A 21,490-nucleotide genomic window follows, 5' to 3' on the forward strand; every position below is an offset into this window, starting at 1 on the left:
TAGATAGATAGATAGATAGATAGATAGATAGATAGATAGATAGATAGTTACTTCTGAGAGATCTTTTCCTTTTCCTGTGTTGTGTGATGAGTTGTGTCTTAGTCAACTTGGGCTGCTATAACAAAATACTATAAACTGGATGGTTTGATCTACAGACATTTAGTTTTCACAGTTCTGGAGGATGAGAAATCCAAAATCAAGGTGCTGGCAGATTTGGTTCTTGGTGAGGACTCTCTTCCTGGATTGTGTGGATGGCTGCTACATTGCTGTGTGCTCACATGACCTCCTCTTTGTGCTCAGGGAGAGAGAGGTCTGGTTTTTCTCCCTCTTTTTATAAGGATATTAATTCCAGGAGGGATTATGAGGGCTTCACCCTCAATACCTCATCTAAACTCAACTACCTTCCAAAGATTTTACCTTCTATTATCATCACACTGGCGGTTAGGGCATCAGCATATGAATTTGGCTGGGGCAGGTGTGCACAGGCATTCGGTCTATAACAAGCTGTTTACTACTGTTTGGATTTCCTTGAATCCATTCCCATCTTGTGATCTATACGGGGGTATATTTCTATTTTCCTTTCCTTTCCGTTGTTGCTTCAGATGTTCAAAAACCAAAAATCTAGTAATTTCTTTGAATATTTTTCTATGAACTTGGAAAGTTAAAGTTAAAATATAGGCTCAGTTTGCCATTTTGAAAACAGAAACTGGCTTTTTTGGATTATATACTAGCATTATGCGTTTCAAAAAATGATCTAAAATGAATTTTTTTTAATGCTTGAAACCCATTTATAATTACAAATATTACAACACCATTTGTTACAAATGTTGCATGAAAAAAATTTTCTTTTTTTTTTTTTGTTTCTGGTGTATTTTATTAACAGGTCAAGATAAAAATATTTTTTGAATCAACAGCTGCATTGCAGGTAGAAGGGTACGTGTTTATTGGCCCTATCAATTGGAGTCAGGCTTTCATTAAGTTAATGTTAAGCCAATATCATTTTCTTTTTTTTTTATTATTATTATACTTTAAGTTCTAGTGTACATGTGCATAACATGCAGGTTTGTTACGTATGTATACTTGTGCCATGTTGGTGTGCTGCACCCATCAACTTGTCAGCACCTATCAACTCGTCATTTACATCAGGTATAACTCCCAGTGCAATCCCTCCTCCCTCCCTCCTCCTCGTGATAGGCCCCAGTGTGTGATGTTCCCCTTCCCGAGTCCAAGTGATCTCATTGTTCAGTTCTTACCTATGAGTGAGAACATGTGGTGTTTGGTTTACTGTTCTTGTGATAGTTTGCTGAGAATGATGGTTTCCAGCTGCATCCATGTCCCTACAAAGGACACAAACTTATCCATTTTTATGGCTGCATAGTATTCCATGGTGTATATGTGCCACATTTTCTTAATCCAGTCTGTCACTGATGGACATTTGGGTTGATTCCAAGTCTTTGCTATTATGAATAGTGCCGCAATAAACATACGTGTACATCTGTCTTTATAGCAGCATGATTTATAATCCTTTGGGTATATACCCAGTAATGGGATGGCTGGGTCATATGGTACTTCTAGTTCTAGATCCTTGAGGAATCACCGTACTGGTGATAGGGTTTTTTGTTTTTTTCTTGTAAATTTGTTTGAGTTCTTTATAGGTTCTGGATATTAGCCCTTTGTCTGATGAGTAGCTTGCAAAAATTTTCTCCCATTCTGTAGGTTGACTGTTCACTCTGATGGTAGTTTCTTTTGCTGTGCAGAAGCTCTTTAGTTTAATTAGATCCCATTTGTCAGTTTTGGCTTTTGTTGCCGTTGCTTTTGGTGTTTTAGACATGAAGTCCTTCCCCAAGCCTATGTCCTGAATGGTATTACCTAGGTTTTCTTCTAGGGTTTTTAAGGTATTAGGTCTAACATTTAAGTCTCTAATCCATCTTGAATTAATTTTCATATAAGGAGTAAGGAAAGGATCCAGTTTCAGCTTACTACTTATGGATAGTCAATTTTCCCAGCACCATTTATTAAATAGGGAATCCTTTCCCCATTTCTTGTTTTTCTCAGGTTTGTCAAAGATCAGATGGCTGTAGATGTGTGGTATTATTTCTGAGGAGTCTGTTCTGTTCCATTGGTCGATATCTCTGTTTTTGTACCAGTACCATGCTGTTTTGGTTACTGTAGCCTTGTAGTATACTTTGAAGTCAGGTAGCGTGATGCCTCCAGCTTTGTTCTTTTGACTTAGGATTGTCTTGGAAATGCAGGCTCCTTTTTGGTTCCATATGAACTTTAAAGCAGTTTTTTCCAATTCTGTGAAGAAACTCATTGGTAGCTTGATGGGAATGGCATTGAATCTATAAATGACCTTGGGCAGGTTGGCCATTTTCACGATATTGATTCTTCCTATCCATGAGCATGGTATGTTCTTCCATTTGTTTGTGTCCTCTTTTATTTCACTGAGCAGTGGTTTGTAGTTCTCCTTGAAGAGGTCCGTCTCATCCCTTGTAAGTTGGATTCCTAGGTATTTTGTTCTCTTTGAAGCAATTGTGAATGGAAGTTCATTCATGATTTGGCCCTCTGTTTGTCTGTTACTGCTGTATAAGAATGCTTGTGATTTTTGCACATTAATTTTGTATCCTGAGACTTTGCTGAAGTTGCTTATCAGCTTAAGGAGATTTTGGGCTGAGACAATGGGGTTTTCTAAATATACAATCATATCATCTGCAAACAGGGACAATTTGACTTTTTCTTTTCCTAACTGATTACCCTTGATTTCTTTCTCTTGCCTGATTGCCCTAGCCAGAACTTCCAACACTATGTTGAATAGGAGTGGTGAGAGAGGGCATCCCTGTCTTGTGCCAGTTTTCAAAGGGAATTTTTCCAGTTTTTGCCCATTCAGTATGGTATTGGCTGTGGATTTGTCATAAATAGCTCTTATTATTTTGAGATACATTCATTCAATACCGAATTTATTGAGAGTGTTTAGCAAGAAGGGCTGTTGAATTTTGTCAAAGGCCTTTCCTGCATCTATTGAGATAATCATATGGTTTTTGTCTTTGGTTCTGTTTATATTCTGGATTATGTTTATTGATTTGCATACGTTGAACCAGCCTTGTATCCCAGGGATGAAGCCCACTTGATCATGGTGCATAAGCTTTTTGATGTGCAGCTGAATCCGGTTTGCCAGTATTTTATTCAGGATTTTTGCATCGATGTTCATCAGGGATATTGGTCTAAACTTCTCTTTTTTTGTTGTGTCTCTGCCAGGCTTTGGTATGAGGATGATGCTGGCCTCATAAAATGAGTTAGGGAGGATTCCCTCTTTTTCTATTGATTGGAATAGTTTCAGAAGGAATGGTACCAGCTCCTCCTCGTACCTCTGGTAGAATTCAGCTGTGAATCCATCTGGTCCTGGACTTTTTTTGGTTGGTAGGCTATTAATTATTGCCTCAATTTCAGAGCCTGCTATTGGCCTATTCAGGGATTCAGCTTCTTCCTGATTTAGTCTTGGGAGAGTGTAAGTGTCCAGGAAATTATCGATTTCTTCTAGATTTTCTAGTTGATTTGCGTAGAGGTGTTTATAGTATTCTCTGATGGTAGTTTGTATTTCTGTGGGGTTGGTGGTGATATCCCCTTTATCATTTTTTATTGCGTTTATTTGATTCTTCTCTCTTTTCTTCTTTATTAGTCTTGCTAGCAGTCTATGAATTTTGTTGATCTTTTCAAAAAACCAGCTCCTGGATTCATTGATTTTTGGAGGGTTTTTTGTGTCTCTATCTCCTTCAGTTCTGCTCTGATCTTAGTTATTTCTTGCCTTCTGCTAGCTTTTGAATGTGTTTGCTCTTGCTTCTCTAGTTCTTTTAATTGTGATGTTAGAGTGTCAATTTTAGATCTTTGCAGCCTCCTCTTGTGGGCAGTTAGTGCTATAAATTTCCCTCTACACACTACTTTAAATGTGTCCCAGAGATTCTGGTATGTTGTATCTTTGTTCTCATTGGTTTCAAAGAACTTTTTTTTTTTTTTTTTTTTTTTTTTTTTTTTTTTTTGAGACGGAGTCTTGCTCTGTCGCCCGGGCTGGAGTGCAGTGGCCGGATCTCAGCTCACTGCAAGCTCCGCCTCCTGGGTTTACGCCATTCTCCTGCCTCAGCCTCCCGAGTAGCTGGGACTACAGGCGCCAGCCACCTCACCCGGCTAGCTTTTTGTATTTTTCAGTAGAGACGGGGTTTCACCGTGTTAGCCAGGATGGTCTCAAACTCCTGACCTCGTGATCCGCCCGTCTCGGCCTCCCAAAGTGCTGGGATTACAGGCTTGAGCCACCGCGCCCAGCCTCAAAAAACATCTTTATTTCTGCCTTCATTTCGTTATGTACCCAATATTCATTCAGGAGCAGGTTATTCAATTTCCATGTAGTTGAGTGGTTTTGATTGAGTTTCTTAGTCCTGAGGTCTAGTTTGAGTCCACTGTGGTCTGAGAGACAGTTTGTTGTAATTTCTGTTGTACATTTGCTGAGTAGTGCTTTACTCCCAATTATGTGGTCAATTTTGGAATAAGTGTGATGCGGTGCTGAGAAGAATGTATATTCTGTTGATTTGGGGTGGAGAGTTCTGTATATGTCTATTAGGTCTGCTTGCTGCAGAGATGAGTTCAATTCCTGGATATCCTTGTTAACTTTCTGTCTCATTGATCTGTCTAATGTTGACAGTGAGGTGTTGAAGTCTCCCATTATTATTGTATGGGAGTCTAAGTCTCTTTGTAAGTCTCTAAGGACTTGCTTTATGAATCTGGGTGCTCCTGTATTGGGTGCATATATATTTAGGATAGTTAGCTCTTCCTGTTGAATTGATTCCTTTACCATTATGTAATGGCCTTCTTTATCTCTTTTGATCTTTGATGGTTTAAAGTCTGTTTTATCAGAGACTGGGATTGCAACCCCTGGTTTTTTTTGTTCTCCATTGGCTTGATAGATCTTCCTCCATCCCTTTATTTTGAGCCTATGTATGTCTCTGCATGTGAGATGGGTCTCCTGAAGACAGCAGACTGATGGGTCTTGACTCTTTATTCAGTTTGCCAGTCTGTGTCTTTTAATTGGACCATTTAGTCCATTTACATTTAAGGTTAATATTGTTATATGTGAACTTGATCCTGCCATTATGATATTAACTGGTTATTTTGCTCGTTAGTTGTTGCAGTTTCTGCCTAGCCTCAATGGTCTTTACATTTTGGCATGTTTTTGCAGTGGCTGGTACTGGTTGTTCCTTTCCATGTTTAGTCTTCCTTCAGGGTCTCTTGTAAGGCAGGCCTGGTGGCAACAAAATCTCTAAGCATTTGCTTATCTGTAAAGGATTTTATTTCTCCTTCACTTATGAAACTTAGTTTGGCTGGATATGAAATTCTGGGTTTAAAATTCTTTTCTTTAAGAATGTTGAATATTGGCCCCCACTCTCTTCTGGCTTGTAGAGTTTCTGCGGAGAGATCTGCTGTTAGTCTGATGAGCTTCCCTTTGTGGGTAACCCAACCTTTCTCTCCGGCTGCCCTTAAGATTTTTTCCTTCATTTCAACTTTGGTGAATCTGGCAATTATGTGTCTTGGAGTTGCTCTTCTCAAGGAGTATCTTTGTGGCGTTCTCTGTATTTCCTGAATTTGAACATTGGCCTGCCCTACTAGGTTGGGGAAGTTCTCCTGGATGAGATCTGAAGAGTGTTTTCCAACTTGTTTCCATTTTCCCCCTCACTTTCAGGCACCCCAATCAGACGTAGATTTGGTCTTTTTACATAATCCCATACTTCTTGCAGGCTTTGTTCATTTCTTTTTCTTCTTTTTTCTTTAGATTTCTCTTCTCACTTCATTTCATTCATTTGATCCTCCATCGCTGATACTCTTTCTTCCAGTTGATCGAGTTGGTTACTGAAGCTTATGCATTTGTCACATATTTCTCATGTCATGGTTTTCATCTCTGTCATTTCGTTTATGGCCTTCTCTGCATTAATTATTCTAGTTATCAATTCTTCCACTCTTTTTTCAAGATTTTTACTTTCTTTGCGCTGGGTGCGTAATTCCTCCTTTAGCTCTGAGAAGTTTGATGGACTGAAGCTGCCTTCTCTCATCTCATCAAAGTCATTCTCCATCCAGCTTTGATCCGTTGCTGGCAATGAGTTGCGTTCCTTTGGAGGGGGAGATGCGCTCTTATTTTTTGAATTTCCAGCTTTTCTGCCCTGCTTTTTCCCCATCTTTGTGGTTTTATCTGCCTCTGGTCTTTGATGATGGTGACGTACTGATGGGGTTTTGGTGTGGGTGTCCTTGCTGTTTGTTAGTTTTCCTTCTAACAGTCATGACCCTCAGCTGGAGGTCTGTTGGAGATTGCTTGAGGTCCACTCCAGACCCTGTTTGCCTGGGTGTCAGCAGCAGAGGCTGCAGAAGGTAGAATATTGCTGAACAGCGAGTGTACCTGTCTGATTCTTGCTTTGGAAGCTTCCTCTTGGGGTGTACTCCACCGTGTGAGGTGTGGGGTGTCGGTCTGCCCCTAGTGGAGGATGTCTCCCAGTTAGGCTTCTCAGGGGTCAGGGACCCACTTGAGCAGGCAGTCTGTCTGTTCTCAGATCTCAACCTCCGTGTTGGGAGATCCACTGCTCTCTTTAAAGCTGTCAGACAGAGTCGTTTTGTGTCTGCAGAGGTTTCTGCTGCTTTTGTGGTTTCTGCTACTTTTGTTGTTGTTGTTGTTGTTGTTGTTTAGCTGTGCCCTGTCCCCAGAGGTGGAGTGTACAGAGACAGGCAGGCCTCCTTAAGCTGCTGTGAGCTCCACCCAGTTCGATCTTCCCAGGGCTTTGTTTACCTACTTAAGCCTCAGCAATGGCAGGCCCTCCTCCCCCAGCCTGGCTGCTGCCTTGCAGTTAGATCGCAGACTGCTGTGTCAGCAATGAGGGAGGCTCCGTGGGCGTGGGACCCTCCCGGCCAGGTGTGGGATATAATCTCCTGGTGTGCCCGTTTGCTAAGACCCTTGGTAAAGTGCAGTATTGGGGTGGGAGTTACCTGATTTTCCAGGTGTTGTGTGTCTCAGTTCCCCTGGCTAGGAAAAGAGATTCCTTTCCCCCTTGAGCTTCCCAGGTGAGGTGATGCCTTGCCCTGCTTCAGCTGTCGCTGGTCGGGCTGCAGCAGCTGACCAGCAGCGATTGTCCGGCACTCCCTAGTGAGATGAACCCAGTACCTCAGTTGAAAATGCAGAAATCACCTGTCTTCTGTGTTGCTCGCGCTGGGAGCTGGAGACTGGAGCTGTTCCTATTCGGCCATCTTGCTCCACCCCCCTAAAATGAATTTTAAAAGAAATTTAAAATTATTCTTGTGGTGTTTAAGTCTATGTACTTTCTATGCATATTGATTGCCTTTATTCATCCTGAGGCAAAGAAATATCAAGTATTATTTCATTCAATGTACTATATGTGTTTCCTCTTAATAATTAAAAAATATTAACAGATAAAAGTGGCAGTTAAGAAATTATGATATACTATAAACATATAAAACAAGCTCAACATCACTGATCATCAGAGAAATGCAAATTAAAACCGCGAGGAGATACCATCTCATGCCTGTCAGAATGGTGATTATTTAAAAGTCAGGAAACAATAGATGCTGGCAAGGCTGTGAAGAAATAGGAATGCTTTTACACTGTTGGTGGGAATGTAAATTAGTTCAACCATTGTGGAAGACAGTACAGCGATTCCTCAAGGATCTAGAACCAGAAATACCATTTGACCCAGCAATTCCATTACTGGGTATAAACCCAAAGGATTATAAATTATTCTACTATAAAGACACATGCACATGTATGTTTACTGCAGCACTATTTACAATAGCAAAGACCTGGAACCAACCCAAATGCCCATCAATGATAGACTGGATAAAGAAAAAGTGGTACATATATACCATGAAATACTATGCAGCCACAATCTCAGTCCTTTGCAGGGACATGGATGAAGCTGGAAACCATCATCCTCAGCAAACTAACACAGGAACAGAAAACCAAACACTGCATGTTCTCATTCATAAGTGGGAGTTGAACATTGAGAACACATGGACACAGAGAGGGGAACACACACACACACACACCCGGGCCTGTTGGGGGTTGAGGGGTGAGGGGAGGGAACTTAGGGAATGCATCAATAGGTGCAGCAAACCACCATGGCACACATATACCTGCACGTTCTGCACATATATCCCCCTTTTTTTTAGAAGAAATAAAAAAAGAAATTATGATATACTAGATGATTCTTAATGACATTTTGCATTCCTATAAAATTCTTGGGCCATTGTCAAAGCAGAGCAATAAAACTGTTGCCAATGTTTTATGATTATGTTTCATTCTAGGCGTGCCTTCTCCTGAGATTCAACTTGGATTTAAGCTCAAAGAGGATCTGCAAGAGCAAATGAGTAATTATAGGATGATGCCTATTCTTAGCGAGGATACAATATTACAGGTGTGTAGTGTGTTGATTGAATACATACTCATTAAAAATTGGAAATGCTATCAGAGTGGCAAATCGCTAATTCTTATTCTTTTTGTCTATTATTTTGCTTCTTTCCTCTTTTCTTATTAATTTTTACCTCTTTCTTAACCAGTCATTCTATTTCTTTGCTGAAACTTTGATGAAAACAATTGTTTTAGGAGAGAGGATTTAGAATACAGTTGACCCTTGAACAATTTGGGAGTTAGGGATGCTGACCCTTTGTGCAGTCAGAAATCCACATACAACTTTAGACTCTCCCAAAACTAAACTACTAATAGCCTACTGTTGACTGGAAGCCTTACTGATAGTCAATACATATTTTGTCTTTTATATGTATTATATACTGTATTGTTACAACACAGTAAGATAGAGAAAAGAAAATGTTAAGATGATAAAGAAGAGAAAACATATTTACTATTCATTAAGTGCAAGGAGGTCATCATAAAGATCTTCATCCTATCGTTTTCACATTGGGTAGACTGGGGAAGAAAAAGAGAGAAAGAGGAGGGGTTGGTTTTGCTTTCCCAGGGGTGGCAGGGGTTGAAAAAAATTCATGTGTAAGTGAACCCACACAGTTCAAGCCTGTGTTGTTCAAAAGTGAACGTGTTTTCTTTTGTCTACTCTTACACCTCTTACGTTTTTCGCCCTTTAGTAGAGATGCAGATATGAGAAGAACAGAGGTTAAAATAGGATGTAATAATTATGCGTTTCATCTCCATTTTATATTAGGGATTATTCTTAAACTTGTGAAGAAGATATAACCTGTATTGTATAATTTGAGATATAGGCCACTGAAAAGACACTTCTGTTGTCTTGTGTGTGAGTGTATGTATGTGTATGTGTACACACACACACACACAAAGATTTTTTCCTTTATTTGTCTTTTAAAATATGATTTTGACATTTATGTCATTTCAAACTGCATGTAGATTTCTCGCAATCAAACTTTTTTGGTGTACAGATTATTATCACCTGGGTACTAAGCATAGTACCTGACAGTTTTTTTTTCTGAACCTTTTCCTTCTCCCATCATTCTCCCTCAAGTAAGCTCCAGTATCTGTGTTTCCCCTCCTTCTGTCCATGTGTTCTCATGATTTAGCTCCTACTTATAAGTGAAAACATGCATTACTTGGTTTTCTGTTTCTGCATTAGTTTGCTAAGGATAATGGCCTCCAGTTCCATCCATGTTGCTGCAAAGACATAATCTCATTCTTTTTTATGACTGCATAGTATTCTACCACGTGCCACCATGCCTGGGTAATTTTTGTATTTTTAGCAGAGACAGGGTTTTGCTATGTTGGCCAGGCTGGTCTCAAACTCCTGACCACAAGCGATCTGCCCACTTTGACCTCCCAAAGTACTGGGATTACTAGCGTAAGCCACTGCACCTGGCCTGTTATTCTTTAACTTTTAATAGCCATTTTGACTGGTGTGAGCTGGTATCTCATTGATTTGCATTTCCTGAATGATTAATGACATTGAGCATTTTTTCGTATGCTTATTGACCACGTATATGTCTTCTTTTGAAAAGTGTCTGTTCATGTCTTTTGCCCACTTTTTTTTTTTTTTTTTGAGATGGAGTTTCACTCTTGTTGCCCAGTCTGGCGTGCAATGGCACAATCTCAGCTCACCGCAATCTCTGCCTCCCAGCTTCAAACAATTCTCCTGCCTCTGCCTTCCGAGTAGCTGGGATTATAGCTGGGATTACAGGCATGCGCCACCATGCTCGGATAATTTTTTTGTATTTTTAGTAGAGATGGAGTTTCTACGTGTTGATTAGGCTGGTCTCGAACTTTTGATCTCAGGTGATCTGCCCACCTCAGCCTCCCAAAGTGCTAGGATTACAGGCGTGAGCCACCATGCCCGGCTATTGCCCACTTTTTAATGGAGGTGTTTTTTGTTTGTACATTTGTGTAAGTTTCTTATAGATTCTGTATATTAGACCTTTGTCAGATGTATAGTTTGCAAACATTTTCTCCCATTCTGTAGGTTGCCTGTCAAACATTTTGTACCATTCTGTAGGTTGCCTGTTTACTCTGTTGATAGTTTCTTTTGCTGTGCAAAAGTTGTTTGGTTTAATTAGGTCCCATTTGTCAATTTTTGTTTTTCTTGTGATTGCTTTTGGAATTTTCATCATCAAATCTTTGCCAGTTCCTATGTCCAAAATGGCATTTCCTAGGTTATCTTCCAGGGTTTTATGGTTTTAGGTTTTATATTTAGATCTTTAATCCATCTTGAGTTGATTTTTATATAAGGTATAAGAAAGGGGTCCAGTTTCAACCTTCTGTATATACTAGCCAGTTATCCCAGCATCATTTATTGAATGAGGAATTCTTTCCCCATTGCTCATTTTTGTCAGCTTTGCCAAAGATCAGATTGTCATAGGTGTGTAGCTGTATTTCTGGGCTTTCTCTTCTGTTCCATTGGTTTATGTTTCTACTTTTGTACCAGTACCATGCTAATTTGGTTATGGTAGCTTTTTACAGTTTGAAGACAGGCAATGTGATTCCTCCTGCTTTTTCTTTTTGTTTAGAATTGCCTTGGCTATTTGGGCTCTTTTCTGGTTCCATATGAATTTTAGAATAGTTTTTTCTGGTTCTGTGAAGGATGTCATAGCATTGAATCTGTAAATTGCTTTGGGTGATATGGCCATTTTAACAATATTGAGTCTTCCTATTCATGAGTATGGAATGTTCTTCTATTTGGGTCACATATGATTTCTTTGAGCAGTGTTTTGTAATTCTCGTTGTAGAGATCTTTCACCTTCCTAGTTAGCTGGATTCCTAGTTTTTTGTTTGTTTTTGTTTTTGTTTTGTTGTTGTTGTTTCGCCAATTATGAATGGGACTGTGTTACTTTTGACTGTCAGTTTGATGTTGCTCTTGGTGTATAGAAATGCTACTGATTTTTGTACATCAATTTTGTATTCTGAAACTTTGCTGAAGTTGCTTATCAGTTCAAGGAGCTTTTGGGCAGAGACTATGGGGTTTTCTAGATATAGAATCATGTCATCTGCCAACAGGGATAGTTTGACTTCCTCTCTTTTTATTTGGATGCCTTTTATTTCTTTCTCTTACCTTACTGTTCTGGCCAGGACTTCCAATACTATGTTGAATAGGAGTGGTGAGAGAAGGCATCCTTATCTTGTTCTGGTTTTCAAGGGAAATGCTTCCAAGTTTTGCCCGTTCAGTATGAAGTTTGATGGTGGCTGTGGCTTTGTCATAGGTGGCTCTTATTATTTTGAAGTATATTCTTTCAATGCCTAGGTTATTGAAGGTTTTTAACATGAAGAGATTTGAATTTGATTGAAAGCCTTTTCTGCATCTGTTGGGATAATCATGTGGCTTTTGTCTTTATTTCTGTTTATGTGGTGAGTCACATTTATTGATTTGAATATGTTGAAGCATTCCAGAGATAAGGCCTACTTTATCCTGGTGAATTAGCTTTTCGTTGTGCTAATTCACTTTTGGTTTGTTAGTATTTTGTTGAGAATTTTGATGAGTATCTATGTTCTTCAAGGATATTAACCTGAAGTTTTCTTTTTTTGTTGTGGCTCTGCCAGGTTTTAGTATCAGGATTATGGTGGCCTCATAGAATGAGTTGGGGATGAGTCTCTCTTCCTCAATTTTTTGTAATAACTTCAGTAGGAATGGCACCAGCTCTTCTTTGTACATCTGTTGTAATTCAGCTGTGAATCTCTCTGGTCCTGGGCTTTTTTTAGTTGGTAGGCTGTTTATTACTGATTTAATGTCAGTACTCATTATTGGTCTATTTAAGTATTCAATTTCTTCCTGATTCAGTTTTGGGAGGATGTATATGTCCAGGAATTTATCCATTTCTTCTAGAATTTTAGTTTTATGTGCATAGAGGTGTTGATAGTTGTCTCTGATGGCTATTTGCATTTCTGTGGGGTCAGTGGTAACATCTCCTTTGCCATTTCTAATTATGTTTATTTGGATATTCTCTCTTTTCTTCTTTATTAGTCTACCTAGAATTCTGTCTGTCCTATTAATTTTTTCCAAAGAACCAACTCCTGGATTTGTTGATCTTTTGTATGGTTTTTGTGTCTCTGTCTCCTTCAGTTCAGCTCTGATTTTTGGATATTTCTTGTCTTCTTCTAGCTTTGAGGTTGCTTTGCTCTTGCTTCTCCAGTTCTTCTAGTTGTGATGTTTGGTTGTTAATTTGAGAAAGAAGATCTTTTTGAGACAAGCAAATGCTCAGGGGATTCATTACCACCAGAACTTCCTTACAAGAGCTCCTAAAAGAAGCACTAAATATGAAAAGTGAAGATTATTACCAGCCACGACACAAACACACTTAAGTACACAGACCAGTGACAGTATAAAGCAACCACACAAACAAATCTGCATAATAACCAGCTAACAACATGATGGCAGGATCAAATCCACACATATCAATACTAACCTTCAATATAAATGAACTAAATGTCCCCATTAAAAGGCACAGAGTGTCAAGCTGAATAGAGGTAAGACCCAGAGATAAGCTGTCTTCAAGAGACCCATCTCACATACAGTGATACCCATAGGCTCAAAATAAAAGGTTGGAGAAAAATCCACCAAGCAAATAGAAAACAGAAAAAAGCAGATGATGCAATCCTAATTGCAGACAAAACAGCTTTTTAGCAACAAAGATCAGAAAAGACAAAGAAGGGCATCCCTTCCCTAGTCCATAGCAAGAAAAAAAAGGGCACTACATAATGGTAAAGGGTTCCATTCAACAAGAAGACCCAACTATCTTAAATCTGTATGTGCCCAACTCAGGTGCACCCATATTCATAAAGCAAGTTCTTAGAGACCTAAGAAGAGGCTTAGACTCCCACACAATAATACTGGGATACTTCAACACCACACCAACAGTATAAGACAGATTATTGAGGCAGAAAATTAACAAAGAGATTCAGGACCTGAACTCAACACTTGACCAAATGGACCTAGTAGACATCTACAGAACTGTCCACCCGAAGACAACAGCATATACATTCTTTTCATTGCCACATGGCACATACTCTAAAATTGACCCTGCAATCGGACGTGAAGCAATTTTCAGGAAACTCAAAAAACTGAAATGATACCAACCACACTCTTGGACCACAGCACAATAAAAATAGAATTCAAGGCCAAGAAAATTGCTCAAAACCATACAATTGCACAGAAATTAAACAACTTTCTCCTGAAGGACTTTTGGGTAAATCATGAAATTAAGGTAGATATCAAGAAGTTCTTTGAAATTAATGCGAATGAAGACACAACATACCAAATCTTTGGGACACAGCTAAGGCAGTGTTAAAAGAGAGATTTATAGCACTGAACACCCACATCAAAAAGTTAGAAAGATCTCAAATATATATATATATATATTTTTTTTTTAAAGTAAATGTCATGGGGAAAAGTAAGGAATGATTCTGTTAGCACCTTGGTATAAATAAGTTAGCTAACCAGAGATAAGGAAAGGAAGGAAAGATACATACATTTTAGTAGCAGAAACTGACAGCATTTCCCAAAAGTTAATATGAAGGTCTACTTAATATCATACCTAGGAAAGTGTATCAAATAAATGATCTCTGATAAAAACCAAAACATTTAACACCAAATATCTTTCCTTGAAATTGAGAGCTCTATATTTGGCTTCTAATAACTCACTTAAAAATTAATTTTGTAACTTCTGAGATCAGAAAACATAACATTTATTTCCTCTGTCTTCAGTAATTGTGAAATAGGAGGTAATAATTATTTTTCTTTCTGTTTATTTCAGAAACATTTGCTATGTGATTATTGTACCAGGAACTGTATTATACCTCAGAACATGGTTTAAAAAGTTTGATTATCAGACCCATTTGGGTAGCTTTTTAAATATATGGATGCTCAGAGCCATACTTGGGTGGAACCTGGGGATGTTCAGTTTTCAAAAACCTTCCAATTAATTTCTAATATTCAGTCAGCTTGGAACAATCGCCTTAAAGGACTTGAAGAGTTAATAAATGTATTCTTCAAAACTTTATCATCAGATAGTAAACTAGCCATCTGCTGAGTATGGGCTTGTTACATTAATGTAATTAAAATTACATTAAGAGGGATAAGTGAAGTATTGGATATTTGTTTATTTTTAAAAAACTTTCATTGGAAAAATAGATACCTCCTTTAACTTTCTTTTATATCCCCACTTTTGTCTACAGTAAAAGGCAATGTAATCCCAGTGTTTGAACATCTGTAGTAAATTTTAATTAATACTCTTATAAATTGATAAATGTTGCTTCTTTCATTGTTTTCTTTTATCCTATCAAAATAAACCTTTTGAAATTTAACTATATGAGAGAAACTGACTTTATCAGATAAAGAAATTAAGATACCTGAAAAGGCACTTTCTCAGAGTTTTTTGTTGTTGTTGTTGTTGTTTTGCAACTGGAATTAGATTTCTAAGTAAATTCTAAATAATTACGAAACAGGTTTCTAAATAAATTCTCCCCAGATACCAGTATTGACATTTCAACTTTAAAGAAGATGTTTTAGAAATGATGAGCTATTTTAAATAAGAACAAACAATGAAGAAATAGAGGATCTTTGATTTGATATATGTCATCTTGATTTTTTTAAATGTAGGCAGCAATCTTTAAAAATATTTTATACTCCTCATTTTTGTTGGGTCTTATAAAATACCATTTCTAGTTCTTTACATGTATGCTATATGGCAAGCAGTTTTAAAACTTTACATGAATAGATTTTGGTTTGTTTGGAGAGTTTAGTGATAGGCCTGGAGAGATAATGGAGACATGGATGTGTCAAAATTAGGGGGGCATGATGGTTCATTTTATGTGTCAACTTGGCTGGGTCACCGAATGTTCAGATAGTTGGTCAAACATTATTCTGGATATTTCTGTGAGTGTTTTTGAGTGAAATTAACATTAAAGTCAGTGGACCTGAGTAAAGCAGACTGCCCTCCATCATGTGGGTAGGCCTCATCTAATAAGTTGAAGACCTGAGTAGAACAGAAAGACCTGCCTCTCCCTGTAAGAGAGAATTCTATAGCAGACTGTCTTTAGATTTTATCAGCACCATTAGCTCTCCCAGATGATTTCCTGCTGGCCTTTACATTTCATCTGTACTATTGGCTGTTCTGCTTCTCTGCCTGCTGACCTTTAGACTGGAACTATACCATTGGCTCTCTGTCTCTTGAGCCTGACAGGTCACACTGCATATTTGCACTTGCCAGTTTCCATAATTGTGGGGTCCAATTCCTTATAATAAATCTCTTTCTACATATGTACACATCCCATTGGTTCTGTTTTTCTGGAGGATCCTGTCTAATACAGTGGGCATCACTGGTCTCATAGTCAGTTTTTGATCATCTAGAAGATACTTGTTGACAGGGAGTAATGATTAATTGAATTATACAATTATTACCAGTAGGCCGCTTCTTTTACCTCAGGACTATTTATCTGAGAGTTGTAAATACAACTTGAATCTCACTTTCCCTTTCCCTTTTGCAGCCTCCATCTTCTACGTTTATCCAGATTCAGAGAGAGAATCAGTTAAAATGAGCATTAAAGAGAACTTTGAAGGGGAAATAAATAACCACAGGCTTGTTTGATGAGTGTGTAATAGAAGAAGTATCAGGGCTGGCAAGGCCAGAACTAATGGAGAGATTATGCACTGTATGGTCTTTTAAAGCCCCAGTGGGCAGGTAACATTCTCTCCTCCTAGCTGCCTCACTGAGTAATAAATTACTGGGCTACTCAAATGCAATGTCATTTTTCTAAAGTTAGGTACCCCGACTCTACTGAGCTGATCACTACTGCCAAATGGTATACTTTTCCTGGATCTTTAACTCATCCTAACTTGTTTCCTAAAATTGCTGTCTCTGTTCAGTAGTTGCAATGACTTAGGAATATTTCTGGGAAGAAGTAAGATGAAAATGGGGTTTTAGCACCTAACTTAGCTGGAATAAAGATAATTCTCATTCAGTGGTTAAATCGCTGTGTATTTAAGTTGTGTTTAGATCCTAGTGAGTGGATGTCAACATTTAAGAATACTGAAGCAGTACGCAGATGGTACCATATGTCCAGAGGGAACCCTCTAAAAGGCAATTGTATGGATATTTGGAAATATTTAAAAATATTTATATAGATGACCAAGTTTGGGTACCTCACTCTGAAAGAAAGATATCTTAAGCAAATGTTATTAGCAATTCATCCAGGTACTTCAAACACTTACTGAATACCAGTAACTGCTATTCTGATTTCTCAAATGTGAAGGTAGTTTGTGTGAGACATTCAGTGTGTCATGGAGAACCAGGACTGGTTGGGCTGATCCGGCAAGCCAGACTTCTTCCACTCCACTCCCAGTTATCCATAAATCAGTGAAAGACAATGTTCTCAGATAGCAAGAGATTGCTTTTTTGGTTGAGGGTATAGAAATATATTTGCTTCTTTTCTAGATCCTCTAAATTAACACAATTAACTTCTCTTACCTCTCACATCCTAGCTCCAAAACAAAAACAGCAACAACAACAACAACAAGAAAACTACAGTTTAATGGCCTTGTCAAAATGCAGTGGGGTAAAGACAGGGGAAAGTGCAGTCACATGTATTAAAAAGATAGATACCAATTTGGTGTTTCTTATGAAAAAATTGATTGACACGTATTCCTGCATATTGTTCATTAACAAATTAACAGCTCCAGCCCCCACTTGTATTCAATGGCATTAGCTCTTGGTTGGTAGTTCTGTCTATAGAGGAGGAAAAAAATCAGCTGTCAGGAGCAACCTTCCTTCCTACTTGCTTTCTTATCTTTTGCATTTACCTTTTGTACTTTTGGAGGCCAACATGGGCAGATAGCTTGAGCCCAGGAGTTCAGTGTAGAACCTTATGTAGGCAGAGTCAAACGAATAATTAATCCTCAACAGGAAAAGTCACTGGTCCTTTAGTAAGATAAATGAAGTGAATATTACAAATATTTGAAAAATTACTTTGCAGAGACACAGAACTATCTTGTGTGTAAGTATACCCTGTTGAATTAATTCTTGGGAGCGTCTGGGTTTGTCTCTTGACATTTCTTCTTATCTCTGGCCTCTGAACTCTGTAAAGCCTGCTTAGGAAGTATATACGTGTGAAACTAATGTAACTTTGGAGTGTTTAGGGATGCATTATCAATAAATAATACTGAATATTAATTGGAGAAGGTTGAGGTTATCACATTGCTTTGTTTGTATTTTTTGACATAACTTGCATATGGTTAATTAATGAGTTAACATCTCCAGACCCCACCTGTATGGAGTGGCATTAGCTCTGTATTGGTATTAGTGTAATCATGAAAATGCTTGCAAGTTCAGCCCAATGGCTTTATTTTCAGAGAGCTTTATAATTGATCTTAGAAAAAAACATAAAGGGCCCCTAAAGAGAAGTCTTTTACTAAAGATCTTTGATGCTAATAACATATTAGTAGTAAAGATTTCTTTTAAAGTGACAAAAGCCAGTATGTTTTGAACTCTTAAAATGGAAGCATATTGTCAGTGCATTTTATCTTTTTTGAAAGGGACACAACAACTTCACATTTTCTGATATTAATTAAGAATTAGGCAGAATCAGTTTTGAGATGGGGTTTCTGTTGCCCAGGCTGGGATGCAGTGGTGCAATCATAGCTCACTGCAGCCTCAACCTCCCTGGGTTCAGGTGATCCTCCCACCTCAGCCTCCTAGAGAGTTGAAACTATAGGCATGGGCCACAATGCCTGGCTAATTTTTTTGTATTTTTTTTTTGGCAGAGACTGAGTTTTACCATGTTTCCTAGGCTGGTCTCCAACTCCTGGGCTCAAGCTGTCTGTCTGCCCAGATTGACCTCCCAAAGTGCTAGGATTACAGATGTGACCCACTGCACCCTGACCAGTTAGTATTTTACAGTGTAACACAGAGGTCATATAATTTCTGGTCCTTAGGGGAAATATTAAAACTCAGAACTGGACAAGAATGGCTGTTCAGAATCATCACATATTAATGAAGAGGAAAAAACTAGGAATTAAAAAAAAGAACACTTCTCTTTCTCTTCACTTAAGTTCTACTTTTTTTTTTTTTTTTTTTTTTTTTTTTTTGTGGAAAGGAGTTATGGTAAAGACAGAAGAGCCAAAACTATAAAACTCTTAGAAGAAAACATTGGAGAAGAGTATGATGACATTGGATTTGGCAACGATTTCTCAGTTATAACACCAAAAGCACAGTCAACAAAAGAAAAAATAGATAAGTTAGATTACATAAAAATTAAAAACTTTTGAGCATCAAAGTATACCATCAACAGAGTGTAAAAGCATCTTATGGAATGGAATGGGAGAAAATATTTGCAAATCATGCATGCTTTACAGAATATATAAAGAATTCTTACAACTCCACAGCAGAAAAAAAAAAAAAAAAAAAAAAACAGAATTAGAAAATTAGTAAAGGGCTCAAGTAGACATTTCACCAAATAAGATATAAAAATGGTCAATGAACAGATGCTCAGTATCAGTAATCATTAGGGAAATGCAAATCAAAATCATAATGAAATACCACTTTTCACTCATTGTGATGACTTTTTTTTTCCCAAAAAACCCAAAAATAACAAGTATTGGCAAGAATGTAGAGAAATTGGAACCCTTGTACATAGCAGATGGGAATGTGTAATGATGCAACTGCTGTGGAAAATGGTAGGGCTATTCCTTAAAAAAGTTAAATATAGAATCACCTTAATGATTTAGCAATTTCACTTCTGATTGTATATGCTGAAGAAGTGAAAGCAGGGACTTGAATAGATATATTTGTATACACATGTTCATGGCAGCATTATTCTCAGTAACCAAAAAAGGTGGAAGCACTGCAAGTGTCCATCAATAGGTGAGTAAACCAAATGTGGTACATACATACAATAGAATATTATTCAGCTTTAAAATGGAAGGAAATACAGATACATACCACAACATAGATTAACCTTGAATATATTCTACCAAGTGAAATAAGCTAGTCACAGAATGATTAAAATTTTATATCTCTTATATGATGTTTCTAGAGTAGTAAATCAATAAAGACAGAAAGCAGAATGGTGGCTGCCATGGGTTGTGGAGAGGGGAGTGGGGAGTTAACTGTCATTATAATGAGCATGGAGTTTCAGTTTGGGAAAATGAAAAAGTTCTGGAGGTGCATGGTGGTCTTGGTTGTACAACAGTGTGAGTATACTTAATGCCAGAGAACTGTATACTTAAAAATGTACAGATAGTAAATAGACAGTAAATTTTATGTGTATTTTACCACAATAAAAATAAACTAAGAAGGAATAACACAAAAATTACTTTAAATATTAATTTTTTTAGCTTGTTGCGTTGAATTAACATTTATCAATTGGAAAAAACTGTTTTTTTTTCCTGGCAGTCTCAAGATGAAACAGAACGAAATCAAGCTCTGTTACAGTAAGTAAACTAGTTTTTGGCTTCATTACGTTGTAGGTATTTTTGTCATTTTACACATCTAAGATGAATATTCATTTTTAAGAGTTTTAGAATTGTTCTATATTTTTGAATAATTGCCCATTTTGTAGCAAAAATATATGTTATTTTACACATGTTCTAGATAAGTTTTATTTCATAAGAAGCATTAAATCAGATTAACTTAGTTCTCTATTATTTTAAAAGTGAATTTAAAGCATAGCAAATTTATAAAGGGGCTGCAGATAAAAGCATAGCATCAAGGAAGAATTTGTAAAACTTACTGAAATTAGACTTCATACAATTATTATACCTTAAGAAACTCCACCAGGTGTAGTGGCTCACACCTGTAATCCTAGCACTCTGGGAGGCCGAGGCAGGCAGATCACCTGAGGTCGGGAGTTCGAGACCAGCCTGGCTAATATGAATTTAATAGAAACTCCATCTCTAATAAAAAGTACAAAATTAGCTGGGCTTGTTGGTGGGTGTCTGTAATCCCAGCTATTCGGGAGACTGAGGCATGAGAATTGCTTGAGCCTGGGAAGTGGAAGTTGCAGTGAACTGAGATCGTGCCACTGTACTCCAGCCTGGGCAACAGAGTGAGATGAGACTCTGTCGCAAAAAAAAAAAAAAAAAAAAAAAAAAAAGAGAAAGAAAGAAAAAGAAACTATCCTTTCAGTTCTTTTAAAACAATGATTCTCAAAGTATGGTCTGTGAACACTTCAGGAGGCCATGAGATTCTTTTAGAGGGTCTGTGAGGTCAAAACTATTTTCATAATAATACTAACACATTAGTTGCCTATTTCATGGAATCGACATTTACACAATAGTGCTATAGTAATGGTGGGTAAAACGCTGGAGTCTTAGTAGGAATCAAGGCAATGGCACCAAAGAATACTAGTAGTCATTGTGTTTTTTCACTGATATGTGCTCTCAGTTACAAAAATAAAAAGAAGGCAGTTTCACTTAATAGAATTTGTGTTTGATGAGGCAGGAAAATTATTAATTTTAGTAAGTCTCCACCTTTGAGTATATATATATTTAATATTCTGTGTGATGAAATGGAAAGTATGCTTAAAGCATTTCTGTGCATACTCATATGTGATGTCTATCTTTTTTTTTGAACCAGAGTCTCACTCTGTCACCCAGGCTGGAGTGCAGTGGTGCGATCTCGGGTTACTGCAACCTCCGTCTCCCAGATTCAAGCAATTTTTGTCCCTCAGCCTCCCAAGTAGCTGGGACTACAGGTGTGCACCACCTTGTCTGGCTAATTTTTGTATTTTTAGTAGAGACAGGGTTTTGCCATGTTGGCCTTGCCTGTCTTGAGCTCCTGGCCTTGAGTGATCCACCTGCCTGGGCCTCCCACAGTGATGGGATTACAGGTGTGAGCCACTGTGTGCAGCCGTGATGTTTATCTTGAGTAAAACACCTGTGTACTTGTTTGAGTTGTAAGCATTAGAAGAAAACTGGTTTCACTTTTTTTTTAACTTGAGAGGTGATTTTTTGGATATTTTATAATGAAATGTGTCAACATTAAGAAAATGTAC

The 21,490-nt window shown here is 37.8% G+C and overlaps 1 protein-coding gene across 2 annotated transcripts in view; it reads left to right on the forward strand.

Annotated features, from left to right (window-relative positions):
* ANKRD31 (ankyrin repeat domain 31) overlaps window positions 1-21,490 on the forward strand; it is a 179,413-nt gene that overhangs the window by 13,429 nt on the left and 144,494 nt on the right. For both annotated transcript variants that reach the window (XM_031935419.1, XM_023207991.1), the window contains exons 3-4: window positions 8,347-8,456; window positions 19,891-19,928. In XM_031935419.1, the coding sequence (XP_031791279.1) occupies window positions 8,347-8,456; window positions 19,891-19,928 (148 nt within the window). The remainder of the gene's footprint in view (window positions 1-8,346; window positions 8,457-19,890; window positions 19,929-21,490) is intronic.

Source organism: Piliocolobus tephrosceles, chromosome 4 (assembly GCF_002776525.5).
Source record: "Piliocolobus tephrosceles isolate RC106 chromosome 4, ASM277652v3, whole genome shotgun sequence".
NCBI classification, from domain to species: Eukaryota; Metazoa; Chordata; class Mammalia; order Primates; family Cercopithecidae; genus Piliocolobus; species Piliocolobus tephrosceles.